The 20427-nt window shown below is 37.1% G+C and overlaps 2 protein-coding genes across 2 annotated transcripts; both read right to left on the bottom strand.

The window, feature by feature from the left end:
• Positions 1–818: 818 nt before the first annotated feature.
• prph2 (peripherin 2) lies at positions 819–14495 on the bottom strand. The gene is made up of 3 exons (XM_023340464.1): positions 13499–14495; positions 10189–10435; positions 819–3196 (listed from the first exon to the last, which is right to left on the bottom strand). Exons 1-3 carry the CDS (start codon positions 14077–14079, stop codon positions 2990–2992), a joined length of 1035 nt encoding a protein of 344 aa, XP_023196232.1. The 5' UTR covers positions 14080–14495; the 3' UTR covers positions 819–2989.
• Positions 14496–16434: 1939 nt separating this feature from the next.
• On the bottom strand, positions 16435–18881 carry tbcc (tubulin folding cofactor C). Its single transcript, XM_005794813.3, has one exon. The coding sequence runs from the start codon at positions 18859–18861 to the stop codon at positions 17830–17832; it is 1032 nt and encodes a 343-aa protein (XP_005794870.1). The 5' UTR covers positions 18862–18881; the 3' UTR covers positions 16435–17829.
• Positions 18882–20427: the final 1546 nt, after the last annotated feature.

Raw genomic sequence — 20427 nt, forward strand, 5'->3', positions numbered from 1 at the left:
AGCACTTTTACCAAGCAGAATAAGACTGTTTATTCACCTTTTAGCTGGTTTTACACCTTATTTTCCTTTCATCTTTCCCTGATCTTCACTTTCTCTTGCCTCGTCTTGCAGCGTCTCCTCCTCCCTGTTGTGAACAGGACCTCGCCCGTTCACCTGGCTGAGGGGCTCACGCTAATCTCAAGCCGATTAGACTTCTTATCTGCTCAGCTCTGGTTATGTGCTTTGGCCCAACAAAAATACTGCGCAGAGTTGGCCTCCTCACCATTCCTGCTGACTCTTCACGCCCCTCCCCGTGTGCTCTCAGTAAGCCACACCAGCTTTGATATCAGGGCCTCTCATTCCTCGTGGTGGGAGTTTACACAAAATGTGGATCTCAGCTCACATGCACATGTTATTAGTGGATTGAGTCTGAAGAGGATGGATAAACAGGGCCATGCTAGTCATTATTTATCAATATCTAGGCTGAAAGGATCATGGGTTTGTGATTTGCATGCTGTGAAGTCAAATCTTACGCTGCAGCAGATTTAAGGCACGTTATGCTTGAAAATCAAGAGAGTCAGCAGCTGCATTGTGCATTTTACACACTAAATTGACCAGTAGAAATGTGTTTACGCTTTAGGACACTCTCATGCTCTGACACAAGACATGTGAAAAGTCATCCCATGTCCATGTGAAAGCAGTAATACCATAATTACCCTTATCCTATTGCCTTAATCAGGAACCCTGGGGCACTTGCAGTATGGCTTCCCTGACCGTTTCAGGTCTCTGCACTTTCAAGGTCGGGACAAAACACCAAGCTGTTGTTTTACAGTCAGATCATATCTCTAAAATCCTTTATTCATTTACATGTTCTTGGTTTATCTACATAAACACACAAAGTCAAAAATATCCCTTGGGGGGAAAAAAAAGCAAATTTAACATAGAATTCAATATTTAACTTAAGTACAATATGTATCTCTTTTTAAAAAAAAAAAGTAGAATATTTTCTACACTATTTACAAAGATCCAGTTGTTACAATATACATACATACATGCAAGCATACATACATACTGTATGTTTCAATAAATAGATACAGGACAGGGGTCAGGAGGCCAAATTTTAGCTGCCAATTCACTCTAAAATGCTTCACTTCAGGGCACAACTCCTGATTCTCATCCTTCGCTGCCCAAACATTCACAAATTATTCACTTAATTCAGATTTTTTTCTCCACGTGAGGAGCCTATCCAGGTTTTAAATGTGGTCTAGAGTATGAGTATCTTTGGAAGGGCAAGCTATGGGTTGGTGGGTATGTTTTTTTTTTTGTCTGTCATAATGTTATAGAATTTTTATTTTTTTTATTACAACTCTGTGCATTTGGATGGAGATAAAACTAAAAAGCCAAACCATGAATGTGTTTAGATATAAACTGTTAAGCAAAGTTGGATAATGAGTTTTGCAATAGAACGGAAACCCAGTGGGAGGTTTCTATCTTTTATATTCTTACGTGTACTGATTAATTCATTCAAGAATGAACCAGTTCAATTGTAGGAAAGTTATCATGTACAGATGCGGACACATTTGTTGGCCATCCTGGTAAAGACGTCAAAAAAACCTCAAGATTTATTAATATGTCATTGCAGTAGCATAGACTATCACCGAAGAAATTTAGAAACATGCAACCTTCAGAAGTAGAAAAATGAAACTAACAACCCCTTTAAAAATAAATGAAATCAAATCATTTTTACGAATACTTGCTTTTTAAAGTCGAACCGAGTTTTTAAAAAATGAATAACTAGTAATACATAACCTGCTGCTTGCCTGGGATTGTGATGTGACACGGTGACCCATTTCTCTTAGGCACTCTTCAAATGGGAAAGACAAGAGAACATGCCAGTAAAGCAAAGCAGATGTGTGTAGATCCCCTTAAATCAGGAAATAGCTACAAGAAAATAGATACTTACCTAAATTTACCCAAAATTAGAGCCTAAATTAAAATCTCTAAAGCCCATTCTTAAAGAGATGCAGAGCTCGCAACATGCCAACTTGTTGTTTAAGAGGCATCCCAAGAAAAAGTCCTAATATTGTGTAAAAAAGCAGATCATGCTAATCTGTAACTTTAAATGAAAGTGGGTGCCTTGGTCAGATGAGACCAAGAGGGAGGTTTCTTGCAACAGGTGCTCCAAGTGGATCTATTTTGAAACAATAAATAATAATAAATACAAGGGACATCTCCTAAAAGCCTGTCAAAGTTCAGTATAGGATCTGTGAGGCCGTGGGCTGCTATGTCTTCCAAAAGCCCCTGGAACCTTGTTGAAGTTCACTGCATCATGAACTCTTTGAAATGCCTTATGAAACAATATGCTGGCTTCAGCCAGAGACTGGAAATGGGTTGCCACTGGGTCTTTCAGCAGGACATTGAGCTATAACATATGCCCATATCAACACAGAAATGATTCACCACATACAAAATCAGTCTTCTTTGATGGCTCTCTTAGTTTCCAGAGCTACATTATACAGAAAAGCTATGATTGGAGCTGAAGGTGGAGAAGCATAAGAGAAAACACAGGACTGTTGATGAAGACTGATGGATGACAAAACATAGTGCTTTACTGCACTGTAAAGCCATCTATTCTTTAAAAGTTCAAGTTAAAATTCAGAACAATTAGAAAATGTATACATGGCTCAACTTGGAAATCTGAAGTTAAAGTAATTCAGTAGCAGCGGTGGCACCAAAAACTCTGCCATTGTTTGTTAAAAACTGTTATCTTTAAAATGTTCTCTGACTGTATTGACGTTAAAAACATATTTTTTAAAATAACATTATCAATGTGAAATTATACTGCAGAAATTTTAAAAAATCAATTTATTTCGAAAGCTTAAATCACTTTGTTTTTATCAGATTGGGTGAGTTGGTGGAGCTGGAAAATAAAGTCTGGTAGAAAATGTCCTCTTGTCATCTCCACTTCAGGTGGAAGTTTTCACAGTTTCTGCAGGTGGCTGGAGTTTGTTCAGCTGACAGTAGCGACGCCCTCCTCACCCCCTTCCTCCACCTTTGCCCCTTTCCCCATGGTTTTCATTTTAGCCATGATGTCAGTGAATGTCTCCTTCACTGTCTTCTCCAGGAGGAAGCCCTCGCTCTCGCTCTCCATGTCCTCCGGGTTGGCCAGCGTGGACAGGGAGGTGTCAACGTACTGCAGGCCGATGGTCACAGCAACCTGCAGAGGGTCAAGAGTACCAGTTGAGTTTAAATATGAGTGTGACTGTAGCAAGATGGCAAATATGAATATAATGAGTTAACATATGTGTAATCCACTACTTGATGCAGTTTCTCATTGACAACCAAGAAAGACTATTTCTCCCAGCCGGCACCAGTCACTGCTAAGTCAGATGTGTTATTATGAAACTGAACTGAGGCAAAGCAAACAACAAAGCCTGTATGAATCAAATACATTTAGTTTTGGAGGAACTTTTAGAAACAATTGTTGACACCATCTGTAATCTCTAAAAGTTTTTGGAGACATTAGTTTTGAAGATGACGTTTCAGGTTTTGGAACTCAATCTCCCGCAGATTGACCCATTACTTCACTGTTATCCTTTGCTGTATTTTCTACAGCTAAATACCACAAAATGCCCAGTAAAACTACCATAAGACATCTTTACAAGTAGTTATTGTAATTTGCATTGCATCATGGGTATAGTACATAGTATTACAGTAACTTACTGTATGTTTTGAATTTGCAGTAATTTACTGTTTACACATTACAGTAGTGGTACTGTACTTATAATATACAGTAAGAATTATATTTGATTCCCAACGGTCATCATACACTGTTAGCCTTTGCTGTATTTTTTACAGTTAAATACCACAAAATGCCCAGTAAAACTACCATAAATAGGGTGACCATATTTTCAGTTGGGAAAACCAGGACACGTTGTAGCGAGGGAAACTCTTTTGTAAATAGTAGGTAAACATACATTTGCGCTTTCGTATGTTGTTGGCGTACTGACAGCCACGCTATCTATCTTCTGATTAAGAACAGGGCTGCCCGCACTGACACGGCTCAGGGATTACGTCACACGCAGGGCCGTGCGCAGTGCCCTAGTGCCTGTAAATATAATGGTCCAATGAAGGTAATTTAAAAAACAGGACATTTCCTCACTTTCTAAAAAAAAAACCCGGGACGCCCGGGACAGGACGTGAAATACGGACATGTCCCGGGACATACGTACGTTTGGTCACCCTACCATAAGACATCTTTACAAGTAGTTATTGTAGTTTGCATTGCATTATGGGTATAGTACATAGTATTACAGTAACTTACTGTATGTTTTGAAGTTGCAGTAATTTACTGTTTACACATTACAGTAGTGGTACTGTACTTATAATATACAGTAAGAATTATATTTGATTTCCAACGGTCATCATAGCTGCTTCATCGTGGTTCCCTGTTTCTGTATTTTTACTCCTTTAGTGGTTAACATATTTTTAAGGCAGAAAGAGAGCATGTACTTTTGTTTTTTTCACATCCTAGCTAACATTAACATGCAGTTTATCTAGCTACGTCATCAAGCGTGGCTTCGCTTCCGACTGTTTTCTGATGACGTTTGTTTTAAACTCCGAAGCTTTTTCTCTCCAAGTGCAGCTCTGTCTCCGTGCTGTGGGCTCACACTGCTTCAGCTCTTCAAGACAGGTAAAAAACCACTTCTTAGAAAACTGTTTGAAGCCAAAACCTAGTCTGGAAATGTACATTTTAGATGGAGTTAACGTAGCTTATAGCATCATGCTATAACTTAGCATTATAGCATGAGCTGGTTTGTGCTGGTTAGCCTGGTAAAATAACGTTATCTTTACGTTACTAACTCTGGTGTTTTATATAACTGGCATATTGCAACGTTATAAGTTACGTGTCTGTAAATGAGGTGAAAGAAAGGAAAATATGATGTTGTTATTTTTTGAGCTGGTTCGGAATTAACGTTAGCTAAGGTGCTAATTTTACCGTTGAAGGTTTTAGCTTGACTTTTGCCGCTTAATCTTCCTCGGGCGGCTTTAGGTTGAGATGAGCTCAGTGCTGAGTGTCTATTAGCATTGTTGTTACATCCTTTGTGGAACAATATAACCTTAACTGATAATTGATCCCCCCCTTCTCTTTTTTTTTTTACATCTAATGACTGTTCATTTGTTTAAACCACGATCTTGCAAATGTTAAAAGTGCAGATTAGCTACGTAGGTCAGCAAGGATGAATTTCTAACATTGTTCTTTTTTTTTCTTTTCTTCAGATGATTTTTGTTTTAACTCCCAAGCTTTTTCCCTCCAAGTGGCTGTGCAGTTCTGTCCTGCTGACTGCTAACATAGCTTCATCTCTTCAAAAGACAAGACAACAGGTAAAAAGCTCTTCAAACATATTTGAATCCACAAAATAGTCTGGAAATGTAGAGGAGCAGCTAACCTAATCTATAACTTTGAGCTTGCTACAGCTGGTTAGCCTGCTAAAGTACCATTACATCTCCAACATAGTGTATAAGAGTCTGTAAATGAGGACAAAGGTGAAAAAAATTAAAGTAGTTTCTGTTATTTTTTGAGTTTGTTCAGCCACAGTGGCAGGTGGACAAAAAAGTTAATTTCCAACCCTGGTTACATATAAGGACTGTTCACATGTTTAAACCATGCTCCTGCAAATTTAAAGTTAAGTCAGTACTAACAGGTGCAACTATGTACAGGTGTAAATTCTGCAGCATTTGTACTTCAGAATTTACTGAATTTTGTAGTCGTGAAGAAACATCAACACACAGCTAATTATCGGTTTGCATGTGGAATAGAGCAATGTCCTGCTTCCTTCAGAACATTTTCTGCATTCAGGTCCCACATGCACCGGAGTCACCGCCATAGCAGAAGTCAGACTGAACACTTGTGGAATGTAATGCTTTAAAAAATGCATTTAGCCCCACAAACTGTCATTCACATCCGCTGTTTCAGAGTGGTAGCAGGATGTAGGGGTAAAGTCTAGTCTAGTCTCCGGGATGAGGTTCTCAAAAACCTGTTGTAATCTGGGTGAACTGGCCCTTTAAATATAAATTACTACCAGTAATTCATATTTAAGAGAGTATTCCTTTTATGTTTTAAAGGTATCTTCCACCAAGATGTCTGTTGAAATGGAAATGACCTTACCCACTACACCAAGGGTAATCATGCTTGGTAAGAGGAATATTTTCTATCACTATAATTTTTTCGTAGCAATGTATGTAATTGTTATGGTAGTCTGTACTTTTACTCACTAGCGTTAGCCTGACAAGGGTTTGTCTATTTTAGGAAATAGCTCGATGTCTGCAACCCGGTGGATGGTCAGTATGGAGGAGAAGGTATTTTTCCAGCCTGAGCAACTACATGACTTTGCCAGTGTCCTTGCTGTCTTTTTTGGGTCATATTATGTCTTCAATCTGGAGTATTAGGAGTCAGCATCCACCACGCTGGAGATGATACAATGGCAAGTACTCTACACCAAGCCATTTATGAATTAAATTTAATGACAGTTTGACTGATGATGAAGAACCATAGCTGATTGCTGTATTGTACGTCTTCATTAAAAAATACAATTAATATATTTTATTTCTGTTAAAAGATTCTTTGTGAGGATCAATCCAGATGTTGGTACCAAATGCACAGCCAAAGTCGGTACAAGCCGCAAGACGGGAAGTCTTGTCAAGAGGAAAGTAGTCAGTGTCAACTCCCAGATCACCACCTTCTTCCAACAACTTGCTGAATTTGAATGGAGGACTTCCAACTAGGTAAGTATTTTACCAAATGTAAATGTTTATTATTTTGTTGTCTTTTCCTCCTATCTTGCATGCTCTGACTTTACTTTAGCCTTTTTAATATGATTTTAATGATTATTTATAAATGGCATGTGATTCCTACACAATAGCCCTTTAGAGTAGCCTGCATCTTTTCTGTGTCCGTGGTAAAAAGTGGATGTCGCTGCATCTCTTAATAAATCACAGAAATGTATAAGTGTGTAGTCGTTTAAGTGTGGTGTATTTTTATACTATGCAGTTTTCAGTTTATTAGGCACACCTTTGCAGTAATCCGTCAGCACCAACAAAATGACTAAAAAGATTGTTGTACTTCATTGTCCCCTTGGGGACATTTGTAGTACGCAATCTTTTGAATTACTGAAGACTGACTGCTTTTGCCATAAACAATCCAAAAACCTGAAGTGAAGCCAGTCCTGCTCATTCTTTATGCAGCTTCTATTATCACTTCAGTCCAATTGATTTTTTTTAAACAAATTATCAACTTAATGCTGCTTTATGACAAAGATTTTATGCATGTGAACATTGTCACTTCAGCTTAATTTGTCAACTTCCTGTCGATTTGAAAATGTAGATGACTTCCTGACCATCTCATGACCTCCCACATTGTCTGTCTTATTCTTTACAGTTCAGCTTCCACAAGATGGATCCCACTGATTTTGTTTGACAAATGGAATAAAAGTTCTTCTGATGTAGGAAATGTGTTCTATGGTTTTGTTGTTTTACAGCACATTATATTGTATTGTGACATTGTTTTTTATGACATTGCGAATATGTAAATGGATTTTATTTCTACAAATCTGCTGAAAATAAATACCTGTTATTCACAGTACTTGGACTAAAATTTCTTTTATGAAATTTTTCGGTTTATGGTAAAATATTCTTATCTTAAAGAAATGTAAACGTTAATTTACAGTAAAACTCTGACATTATGTTGTGAAACAAGTTTACAGTAGACCAGCTTTACTATAAAATACAATTACTGTATTATACTAGAAACTACATTTACAGTAATGCAGTTATAACTGTAAAGCACACTCACAGTAAAAATTAACTGTGAAATATCATAACAGTAAAGGTACTGTAGAATGGTAATTACAGTAACTTACTGGCAACACTGTTGCCAGTAAGGGTACTGTAGAATGGTAATTACAGTAACTTACTGGCAACAGTGTTGCCAGTAAGTTACTGTAAAATTACAATAAAAGGTCTAACAGTGTATATGACTGCTAAAGATTACAAAGTTTGCAGGTTGGTATTACTAGCGAGGCCAGAAGAAGCAATATCAAGGTAAATTGGATAAAGGTGTTTTGGAAGCAGGAGAAGAACAGGAAGAAGGAAACAAATGACAAAAATATCAAGTGGATCAATGCCTCTGGTGTCCAAATTGCTAAAATCTTTTCTCTCTTTCCTTACGATGTCCTTTCTTCACAGGGCTGTTCTTCGGCTGGTAGTTCCTTTACGTTTTCCTTTGTGTTTTCTGTTATTTTAAATAAGGTTGGGTTGGGAGAACCTATAGCTGAAACATACTTATAAGTAGATGACACTGTCATTTTTATAGTCACTCAAACCCTCCTGAATCAGGCTGTGGAGCGTTCACAAGTCCATTATGCGCTGACTGTTTTTTGCTTTTTTTATTGCTCTGTTGTAACAGTTTAATCTTAAATGTTGTGTTGTCAGTCGTTACAATTAACTTAAATAATTAAAACAGTCTGTGTTTTCAGTGAATGGCTCTATATCAAGAGGTGAGTGACACAACTCTATGTTTGGTCACTGTTTTATTCTCTATGTTTATAAATTAGTTATAAATGAAACATGGAGCAACAATAGCTAAATTACAGACTGTTTCCACAATAATTTATAAAATAGCTTTCTTCTAAAAAAGGAGCTGAGAGTGGAAAACCCATAGTCCACATGGTCTTAAATTTGGCTGTGGTACTTTTACTGAAAGCTTTTTAATCCATGCAGCAAACACTTTTGAAGCAACGCGTCCTGAATTCAAAACAGACCACATTTAGGACTTTCACTTTCATTAATCCTCATTCTGTTAAGGTTGGAAAAGACTACTTGCATTGATTGATCGCATGGATGCTTGTAGAAATAGCCATCTGGAACGCTTATGCATTTGGACTGTACAGTATTCAACCGTTTCAACTGCATGACTTGTATCAGGCTGTCGAGTTGTGCGCGATCATGAGAGACCATAGCGAAAAGCATCAGAAACCATAACTTAAGCCTACAGCGTGTTGTGTTTCGCGTAGCTGTGTTTCAAATTCCTCAAACGAGTCTCTTCCCAGAGTTGAAAAAAATACAAAAAAGCCAAGCTAAATATCTATTCACATGATTCAGATGTAGTGTGTTTGAATATAATAAACATAACTTGTTTTTATGACAATCTTGCTACAAACTAAAGAAAAGGAAAAGCTCAGAACTACTTGAAACACTCCTTATGGATAATGCCTGATTTCTAGAATTCAATAGGACTAACCCAGCAAAGTATTTACCAAGTCATTAGAAATACTTACATTCTTTACTTTTAATAAATAAATATATTGTAAATTTGAATTTATTGTGCTCAATAAAGTTTTAATAAGCATATGTCATCTTTTGTTTTTTCTATATAATCTATCTTGCATGACTGTAGGCAGTTTCCTTGTAACGACTCAGTGAAATTGAGTCTAGAAATTTGAAATGAAGCCTTATTGCTTTGTGATGGTAGCCTCTGTTTAGGCCAGCAAAGCTGACCAATTAGAGCAAATGTCTTTATTCAGGAGGACGGAGACTCTGCACACATCTACTGTCATAGCTTTGCAGATGACACCTAGATCTACAAATGCTTTAAGTGAAACAATTTACTAAAATATATTCATATATATTTTATGGAGGACAAGCAACTAAATCTTATTTTTATTTCACTCATCCTCCAGGATATACAGTCTATGCTATCTATGAATGCCCCATATTTAACTGTATAATCTTAATAATAAAAAAGTAAGCAATTTCAATAAAGTATATTCTACTCTATACATAAACTTACAACATAAAGTTTACATAATTGTAATTGTTTATAATTAACAGGTTATTTAACTGATTGTAGAACAGCCTTCTATCAATATATGCTTATTTATATCTACTAATCTATTAACAATAATAATCAATGTCCTTCTTTTCCCCCATTTTACATAATTCAATCTATGTGTTGTGTGCAACTAATCTTTTTAAATTTCTCATTCGTGAAGACTTATTTCTTTTAAAAATATAAATAACTCTGTGAAACAAACAAACCAAGACTCAGTTTAGTCTCTCCTAGTAAATTCCAGAAAAATCAGTAATATAAAAAAACACCAACGTGACAAAATTATCAAATTATTTAAAATTTTGTATTTTGGCAGTGCTAACCTCCAGCATAGTGACCAGCAACACTAGAGCTCCGATGGTATTCATTATGCCTCCGTAATAAGACAGCAAGGCGTCCCGACAGCCACGTCTCCACACGTTCAGCTCCTCGGTGTAGTGGTCATAGCTGTAGTGAGCGGAGTTGTTGGTCATCTGGTATTGGATGCAGGGTCTGGGGGAGCTGGGGTTGCAGCAGCTGAACGGGACTCCGTCCATCAAATACTGTCCATCCACGTTGCTCCCGATTCGACTAAGAGGGCAAAACAAAGGTGAACGTGAAATGAGGAAAAAGCTCAAGAACTTTCCATTCTTTCTTTCAGTGTGGGAGGAAAAAATACAGACAGAAACTTTTACAAAAGTGTAATAAACTTCCTTGACTTAAAGAAAACATCTTTCTAGTCCAATAATTGCCAATCATACCCTAATTTTGTACATTTTCAGGTTACACATGTAACCTGGGTACAACTTGTGACATTGTCTGTACAATATGTTGCGCAGTAGGTGGCACCAGTGTGTATCAGATATCAGATGTGACACCAGTGTGTCAGATACAAAACAATCCAAAAGACCAAAGAAATGAAGTAGCAAAAAGGAAAAAGACCATTTCGGAAATTACTTACTTGGGTCACACAACCAGCTTTGGGTTAATTCATCCTTTCACCAATTCATACAGATGTATTATGTTTTTGTCCATTTCTCCTTTTATTTGGTATCTGTCATAACCAGGTACTTTGTTTTTGATTGTGGATGAATATTTTCATGTCACTACCAATCATAAAGATACTTAAATCTTAGATATATTATCTGAAAACCTTTGGTAATATTCTACTGAAATTGATCATATACTGTAAAATCTTGTTGATTATCACTGATCAATTCAAAATTACTCAGAAGGGACCTTTTGCTGGTAGGAATTATTTATTGGGAGTTATAAAACCACATCTTCATGTGGCAAACCATGTTAAATTGCAGACATTACTTTAGGTCCTCAGTTGTAAAAGTGGGTACAAAACTTGTCTCTGGTTGGCACATAATGATGCACGGTCAAAACAAACTTGCCAGACAGCTCCAAAAAGTCAATTATTAAATAGCTAAAAGTCCAAAGGTATAACATGCATCCACAAAAACTAAATAAACAATGGTTTCAGAATATTACTATAAAATGATTAGTTTGCTTGTGGTAAATGGAAGAGTTGCAAAATGGATGCACACATTTGTAAAGTAAATAAATTATCCAGAGTTATTTGCATTTATTTTGGTTCTTAACCTCAGTTCAGTCATTTGACTCTGACGACATGTCGTACCTGACGTTTTTGGGTATGAGCGATCAAAACTACATAAGTAGGGAATTGCAAAGAGGGGAACCTTTGTTTATTCAGGATATGAACATGAGAGGTTTATTTCCTATAATAGAGAACACAATGTTTTGAGGTCAATGAAAGTGTTAAGCTTTTGAGGGCTACATGATGTAGTCTAAAACAACAACAACAAAAAAACTATCTAAAAACGGAGACTTCACAGTCCCTATTCAAAAATATATTTTACCAAGGTAATTGAAATGAAATATCTTTGAATTTGATAGTCATTTTTCACGTTGCTCCATAATATTTATTATTGTGTTTACCATGTGCATGGTTTGAAGAACTAGAGATCAAATTTGTGGAAAAAAACTCCTGCTACTCATAGTGTCCCAGATAGCATGCAGATAGATAAATAGCTGCAATGAATTGCAAAGCAGTCAGCTAAATGAGTAAATCTGGGTCAGAGATCATTCTCAGAAGCTGATCTCATCTGTGACTGATAGTAGTAGGTCAATGGAAAGCCAAGTGAAATTGGATCACAAAGCATCAGTTATTTACAGAAACTTCCACATTCTAATTGCACGCAAACAATCATGCCCCAAATCGCACTTTAGTAAGAGCTCCCCAGAGTTAAAGGAAATCTATAGTGCATATAAAGAAAGTTTTTAATTCAGATAAAGCTACCAGAGGTCGCTAGTAACTAGTTACATTTACTCAAGTGAAAAAATAAAGTACTTCCAGGTAGTTTGAGAGCACCATACTTTTCACCTTAACTTGAGTTATATTGTTATGACATAAAGCAATTTTTACCTGGATAAAATGTCTGGTAACTGTATCAATCTGGAGTTACTTCACTGAATGAGGAGCAAATACATTTACCCAAAGATGTACAAGAGACAAGTACATACTTACAAGTTATATTAAACTGAGTATTAGGTAAAAAAAAAATAAGTAAATAAATAAGTGTTTCATCTGCCAAAATTTATTTTGTAATTATGTTATTGATTTGTTATTGTTCTATTTTACCTTTTTTTGTATTTCTTGAGGACGTCAAGTTACAATTAAAATTACAGCAATGCAAACAATAAATATTCAAAAGAGTGGGTGGAAATATAAACTTATTAAAACTCACCCCTTCTCATGTTTTTAAAATATAAGAATTTATACCTAAGTTTACATTTTCCTGTCTGACTACATCATATTTAAATATTAAATCAGATGTTATGATCATTCACCCAACTCTTAAGTAGACTTTCTACAAAATACCTTTTCGCTATTACTTGAGTAATTTATTGGATGACTACTTTGTACTCATGTTGAAGTAGCTCTACTCTTCCTTGAATACATTTTTTGCCTACTCTGCCTATCTCTGGTTACTACAAATATGCTATTTACAGTGACAGGATTTGAAAAGTAATAAAGGTCTCTAATGGGATCATGATAACTTTGACCATTCAAAAGGTCTGTGGGAAATTAGGTGACGTTAAACAATAAAACAAATGTGCCTCTTGCTCTCCTTCCTGTCGATGTTAAAGTCTGACGTTGAGCAGTGCTATTCTTGGGCAGCTGCTGTCAGGTCTTTGCAGATTGGAGAGGACACTGATTCTTGAAGGACATGTAATCCTGTAGATTAAACACTAATTATGCCCCAGGTTTCAAAACTCTCCCTTTCTCATTTGTTAATAAAGGGTGATTGAGACAAACCAATCATATATTGCTGGACTGTTACAACACATATTAAAATCTTGCAAGTATCATCTTAAAATGTATATTTTTGAAAACTTTCACTTTAACAACCCCGACTGGTCCTTCCCGGCTGCCAGCACTGCCCAGATGTGTATTATTAGTATTGGGAGCTGATGAATGCCTGTGATCTGACCTATCCCAGCTGTAAATCCGCTTATACCCAACTCAACATAAACAATCCCAAATACTATCGACTCTGCAGGATTTGAGCTTGTACATTAAGGCTAATACAGAGCTAATTTAGGAGTTTAACTCTTTACACTCACTCTTTGACTTCCTTTGCGCTGAAGTCCAGGTATCGATTGCTGACCCACTGAATTTCAAACCAATCCCTGTAGTTATCATTCCCACAGCAACGAAACTCCATCTGCATCAGGTCCAGGGTCCTCTTCATGTAGCAGCGTCCTGGCGTGTCCGTGTCCTTGTAGTATTTCATGCCATTCTTCAGACCCTCAGCCAGGGTGAACTGCAAAGGGATCCTCATTATAAAGCATAGCAGGGATGTGACAATAAGGAGGGCATTGAACCCCATGCAGAAAACCAAAAAGGTCTTTAACATTGGTTTCCATTTTGCAAACTTTGTAGGGTCCAAGGAGTCATAGCAAACTTTGCCTCCGAAGGCATTGATACCACAAGCTATAAGACCCATAGCTATGAGCACGTTGGGCAAGAAGTGGCTTTCATTGTTGTCCATAAGTTCTGAGCGCTTTCGCAGCTCAATCTTGAAGAATAGGCCCAAGCTGAGCACAAGAATACCAGCCAGTACAGCAAACCAGTACATAAACCAGACCGTCTGAGCAAGCTTCACTCGCTTCTTCAAATCAAACTTGACTACCAACAAAGCCATTGTGTAAAGTCCTTTGTGCCCTTTGTGTCCTTGCTACTGAAGAAGAGAGCCAAATGGTGTACGGTTGCAGGAGATTTAAGGTTTCCACACTCTACTTAAATGTTAGAAATGTTCCTTAATAAGCCAACCTGGGGTTCTTGCTTCCTTGATGCTTGTTTATCAGGATTTCCTCAAGATAGTTGACAGACATGAGAATCAACTCAATGTAGAATCCATCCCACAGCAAAGAAACAAAGGTAAGGTAATTCAGCCAGACCTCACAGTCTTATTTTTTCAAAACCATCTCCTTTCCCATTGTGCCAGACAAAAATAAGCTCATAAAGCCCAACCTCACCAAAATTGGGTGGGTTTTTTTCTTTTCTAAACAAACAGGTGAGGCTAATCCTGATGCAGCGTTCTCCCAGAGACGCGGAGGATTGCTGAAGAAGCTAATGATTAAACTCAAAGTTGCTGTACGTCATGCTAAGCTTCTGTAAGCAACCTGATCCAATTAACAGAGCAGAAATCCCCCCCACACACAAGATGAACCTGATCATAAGCTGCTGCCAGGGGCCATAATTGGTTTGAGTGTTCACGTGGTTATGTCAACCTTGATGGAGCACAGCAGGAGCCGGGAGACTCACAAAGATCACGAACACAACAGAAGTGATACAACTGGAGTATGTTTATGAATGGGTTTAGGGTCCATGTTTTCATTAAAACAAAGAGGCTCGCTTAAACACATCAGGTTCACACATCAATGGCTTCAGTGTAAGAGTCACTGCAAGTCAATTTTGTGGCAACTAAGTCTTTTCATGACCAGTCAACCTATTTTCAGGCAATATATTAACAGTTGTGCAGTCCCGCAGTCTTGGATGTTTCAGCGTCAAAGCCTGCTCCAAGATGCATTTTTCAGATAGTGAGTTTGGGCATCAGGGCTATATATTACTCATCCCACCAACCATCTCATCTTCAAGGTTGACCTCTAGGATTATTTGCCACTAACTAGTTACAATAACACTCTAGGAGAATTTAAAATATTAAAATTAAGACTGCACATCGTCTTGAACTCAACATGTAAGCCATGGTGTGGCAGCTTCATGCTCTGGGAGTGCTATTCTTAAGCTTTATTCAGCTGGATGGAGCTGAAAGAAAGACAATCCTGGAACAAAACATGTTGGCGGCTGCAAAGACTTGAGACTAAACTAAAAGGTTCACCTTCCAGCACGACAAGGGCCTTAAACACATCATAAGAGCCACAATGGAGAGGTTTAGATCAAAGGGTCTTGATGTTCACAGTCACCCGCAATCTAATGAGATTGATGTATTTTACAAAAGAGAACGTGCAACAATGTCAGTCTTCAGGTGCACCTTACCTCACCTATTTACAGTTGCAAAAATAAGTTAGACACATTTTAAGTTAAACTATTCCAGTCTGGTGCATGAAGTGTCACATGCAACACATCTTAACCTCACCCATTTTCTGACACTCTATGCAACACTGACACAAAAGTTGCACTACTACTATACTTGGGTTTAGGGAAGTCATGATGAATGTACCCACTTTACAATTAAATAATGCTACATTTATTGTACTACAACACAAGCTTTGGGTGGAAAAGGGCTGTCGTTTTCTACTACTACTGTCCTCTGGGTTTAGGATATAACAATCCATATAATAATTGCTATTTTCTGCATTGTGGGTCTCATACATTTTAACCCTTATAGTAGAAATAATATGTATTGTACAATCAATTGATATTAAATTTTCATGTGCAATTATTAAAGTACTTTTAACTGAATTTTATGAAATGTAATTTACTATATTGCCATTCTACAGCTCATGTCATGTGCTTAAATCCTCTCAATAAGGACAAGAAAGTGACAGTTACTTGATGCTTTAAAATAAGACCTGGTTGCACAAGTTTTATTCATGTTTTATTTTTACTTTGTTATGGTCAGATGAAAAAAAGATTGAGTTATTTGGAAGCGACAAAAAGTATACTTGAAAGTGGTAAGGTGAGGCTTTGAAAAACCCCCATTGCATAAATGGGATGAAATGAGAAATAAAGAGTGTTGAGTGAAAGCAACACCTTTCAGTCTAGTCATTTTATAAAAGATGAGCTATTTTCTTGAAATGTTTGTATTCCCACATGCTCTTGTAGTACCTCATTATTAAATCTACTGTTCTTTTATTGATTTGTTCATTTAATTAAAGAAAGTTTGGCCCCGTACTTGTTAGTTGAATTTCTCTTTTATTTGAAATGGATACAGCAAGTCATTTGATTTATGTATTATTTATTTGCAGCTTTAAGGGAACAAAAGTTTTTATGTATAAATGCTCAAAAAACAAGAGTCAGACAGCAACAAATTTGTCAATTTAGTTTTAAAATTATATTTTTACCCAACCTAAGTCTGCCACTACTTAAAATCAGAGACACATTCTACAAAAATCTGTCTGTGAAACAATGTAAAATATCTGTCTGATCATAAGGCAGACATGTTTGGCATTTTGGACCATGTTAAAAGCTCAAGTAATGATTACATTTTTATATATTTTAGAGTTTACAAATGTACCAGCCTGTTTTGCACCTGAGTACTATCAGTAACAAATATAGTAGAAATTCACATATTAACATACTGATATATTAAAAATTATTTTAAAAGTGCTTTTAAAAACAACTTGGCTCCGACTTTTAACGGATCAGTGTTGTTGATAGGATTATCAGATCACTGGGTGCTCAGGTAATTAGGTTAGTGTTCCTGAACACTCCACACAAACACTGCACGCTAACACTTTTTAAGCCTCACCGCTTGTCAGCACAAAATTTAGACAGAATAGCCAATTGTTTCACAAAATATTACTTAGAGAGAAAAGATTTGAACACCTACAGGGACTTTTTTCTCTCCATTGTCAGCTACTGTGACTGTACTGAAATGAACAGGATTAAATTTTAACCCGTTGGTTCCCAAACCTTTGTGTTTCTGACCTAAAACAACAAGTGGCAGTGACTCATGACCCACACTGATTGTTGCGTTTACAAGCATTTTTGCTATGTTAACTAGAGAGAGACGCAATGTTAAAAACGTATTTTCAACAGCAAATATACTGGGCTGCTGTAAGTGATTTCATCCACTTTTAAGTGATGGTTTAATCTGCTTTAACATTTAAAAATATGCTTCACCATTATTGTTTGTTATTGAATTTATTTTTTTCAGAGGATATCAACAGGAAACACTGTTCAAACCAGTATTACTACTGCATTTAATAAGTTAGATTATCACATTAATTTATTTTAGAAATTCAGTTCAAAAAGTGAAACTTACATCTTATACAGATTTCTAAACTCAAATGAGTGCATTATTATAATCTGAAAGTCACTGCAGTAATTTATTTGGTATGACATTAAGACAACTTTAAACCGTAAGAACGAAATGATGGAATATTTTCTGCTTTTAAACATGGAAACTTTTAAATATCATAAATCTACATACACTAATAGCAGTGACCAATGCCGACTGTAAAGAAACAAACTAAAATTTGACTTTTTTTTTAAACAAGTAGATAAAGGATCACATGGGTTTTAGAGTAATAAGAAGTACAAATAACATGCAAGAAACTTTATTTTAAAGATTAAATGTTTACATAAATTACATTTAAGTGCATCACCCAAAACTGAGTGGATCTATGACAATAATCAGGTGGGCTTTTTAATAGCACTTAATTTAATTGAACATGTGAACTTGGAGAACATCTTAAAACATTCAATTTTAAGGGTCCCAGGTGGTTTTTCTGTCTGCTTCTGGAATAACAGTCCAGTTTGGGGACGGCGTCCCAGCAGCCAGCCAGTTGAAGTCGTCCACCTGGCTCCAGTTGTTTCTGTCCTGGTCCAGGCCAGATGCAGTAAAATCCTGGTCCAGGGTGGGATAAGACCAGCAGAACGGGGCAAAGCTCACCCCTCGGCAGTCCTCGATGATGGCCCGGCTGGTGACGTGCAGGTACACCTGGGTGTCGGTGGTGTTGTGGGTCCTCAGCTGCTGGCAGGCGAAGCCTAGGACACTGTTGCTACAGTGATCCACGAACACAGAGGTAGCTACAGGTCCACAGAGAACCTCACAGGCTGTGATGTGTTTCAGGTGCAGGGTGCTGGGAGAACCATACAGACGAACCTTGCAGTTGGTCAGGTGAGTCAGCAGCACATCTCTGCTTTGGATCTCCTCTGATGTCTTTGTTAGAGACTCGTTGCTGATGTTGGAGAAGCCAGTCTGCTCTGAGATTGCGGCTTCCTCCACTTTAGTGACACCTGAACTCACAGTCTCAGATGAAGGAGGAGGAGGAGAATCAGAGACCTTCTCCGCAGCTTTGGTTCTCGATCTAAATGTGAACTTTTTCTTGGGCAGGGCCTCCTCTCTGGTCTCATTCAGAGATGCCTGGAGCTTCTGCAGAGCGCCCTGAGCTACTCTTATTTGGTACTGGCTCAGAAATATCATGCTGTCGTTCAGAAATTTCTGTAGCTGCGTCATCTTGGCCGTGGCCTCTTCCAGTTTCTGGGTCACAGTGGGTCGGTCAGCTCCAGAACAGTCGGAAAGAAGCTCCTGGATACCCGCCCGCTCCGCGTTAAAACTGCTCACAAAATACTCACTCTTCTCCTCAGCCACCGATTGGCTCTGTCTCGCCTCTTTTCTTCGTTCAACGTCTTCTGCCAACACCTGCTGACGTTTCTCGATTCGCTCATGTAGTTTGGCGGCTGCATTTCTGTCATAAAACCCATTTTCTTCACTTGTTTCCAGAGTGGCGTCCATGTTGATACGGTTACGGATGTGATGTCACGACCACTACAAACCCAGCAAAATTCCACACTGCCACCTGCTGGTATGGAGACCTAACAGAAAAGCTTTTAAAACTACAACCCTGTAAATCTATATATATATATATATATATATATATATATATATATATATATATATATATATATATATATAATTAATCATGCTACAGTTAATCAATTTTGGTGAAACTTAATTAAGTTTAAGAAGTGAATTCAAATGTTATACAGCTACAATGTTCAAAAAGTGATGTAATTCAGGTGTATCTTGTGATTAGTATGACTGGCAAGAAAAAAAACATTCAGGATTTTTAATGCAGAAATGTTATGTTATGTCCTCCATAATCATGGGAAAGACCACTGACTTAACAGTTGTCAAACAGACAGACATTGACAGGGTAAGTCACAAAAGGTACACGTTAAAAAATCTGGTTATTCACTTAGAGCTGAGACCACATTAATGAAAAGTTGACAGAAAGGAAAAAGTGACACAAGCAACAAGGATCATTGACCAGGGCAAATTTATGGGTCGCCCTAAGGCTATTTAACCAAAAGAGTATCAGTTACCATAAATATACATTTTTAAATTGTATTAAACCCAATTAATTCATAACTGTTTTAACTTTTCTCTGCGCTTTAGTTTAATTTTTGAATCAACACAATAGTCAGAGCTTGGTGAGCCGCCAATTGACAGTGATATATCAAGTACATATCACTCCTGATACCCCTTCTGATAAGTAACTCTTGAAACTGAGACGTCATCTGAAGCATCTTATCTGCATCTAAAGATAAAAAAAGCTGTTGCTGAGAATGTTTTTGTAAATTAATGATGAAATTTGTTAAAATGAGTAAATAAAGAGATTGATTAAAAACACTGTAAACTTAGCTTCATATATTATGCTGACAACACCCCTGTGTGATGTCGCCTCAGTTAGGTCATGTGACTTAATTTTGTGTTTTCAGGCCAAAGTACTGACACCCTTAGCTTTACAATGTAATTTCAGGGCAAGAATTAAATTACCTCTTGTCAGAATTTACCAGAGTTCAATGCACCATAAATATTGCCTGAAAATGTTTCTAAAGTTATAAAACTTGTTGTATGTTACAGAAAATTATATAAATAGAGAGAGAAAGAGAGAAAATGAGAGAGAGGAAGAGTCATTTTAATAATGTTGTAATATTGCCAGGATGTTAGAGAAGCTATTTCAGATTAGTTCTGATTTGTTCTTTTTATAGACTTTTATTAATAACTTCTTTGTTTGAAAGATTGCGTTGACATGATCACCATTCTCTTTGGTTTGGATGATGTGCAGCTAGAATTTTTGCTGTCACTATTTTAATTTTTGACAGTTGTTATGATGCGTAACCTTGGGAACAAGGTATTACTTTTTCATCTGGGAGCAACTGATTAGTATCTCAAAAGCTCAAATACCTGAACTACAACCCAAATCCCAGAGGGGTTGAAAAGAAGGCTTCATGGAGGCAGAGAAGGATCAAAGAGCAGATATAGAAAGAGGAAGTTCAAACCTTCACTTCCATAATG

The sequence above is a fragment of the Xiphophorus maculatus genome, chromosome 10 (assembly GCF_002775205.1).
Source record: "Xiphophorus maculatus strain JP 163 A chromosome 10, X_maculatus-5.0-male, whole genome shotgun sequence".
Taxonomy (NCBI): domain Eukaryota; kingdom Metazoa; phylum Chordata; class Actinopteri; order Cyprinodontiformes; family Poeciliidae; genus Xiphophorus; species Xiphophorus maculatus.

Bases quoted from the DNA above. Each gene is read 5' to 3' on its own strand.
- tbcc (XM_005794813.3), bottom strand. From the start codon at position 18,861: ATGGACGCCACTCTGGAAACAAGTGAAGAAAATGGGTTTTATGACAGA.
- prph2 (XM_023340464.1), bottom strand. From the start codon at position 14,079: ATGGCTTTGTTGGTAGTCAAGTTTGATTTGAAGAAGCGAGTGAAGCTT. The intron at 10,436-13,498 runs GTGAGTGTAAAG...TTGCCCTCTTAG, and splicing joins AGCGCAAAGGAAGTCAAAGA to TCGAATCGGGAGCAACGTGG. The intron at 3,197-10,188 runs GTTAGCACTGCC...GACCCTCTGCAG, and splicing joins TGCTGGTCACTATGCTGGAG to GTTGCTGTGACCATCGGCCT.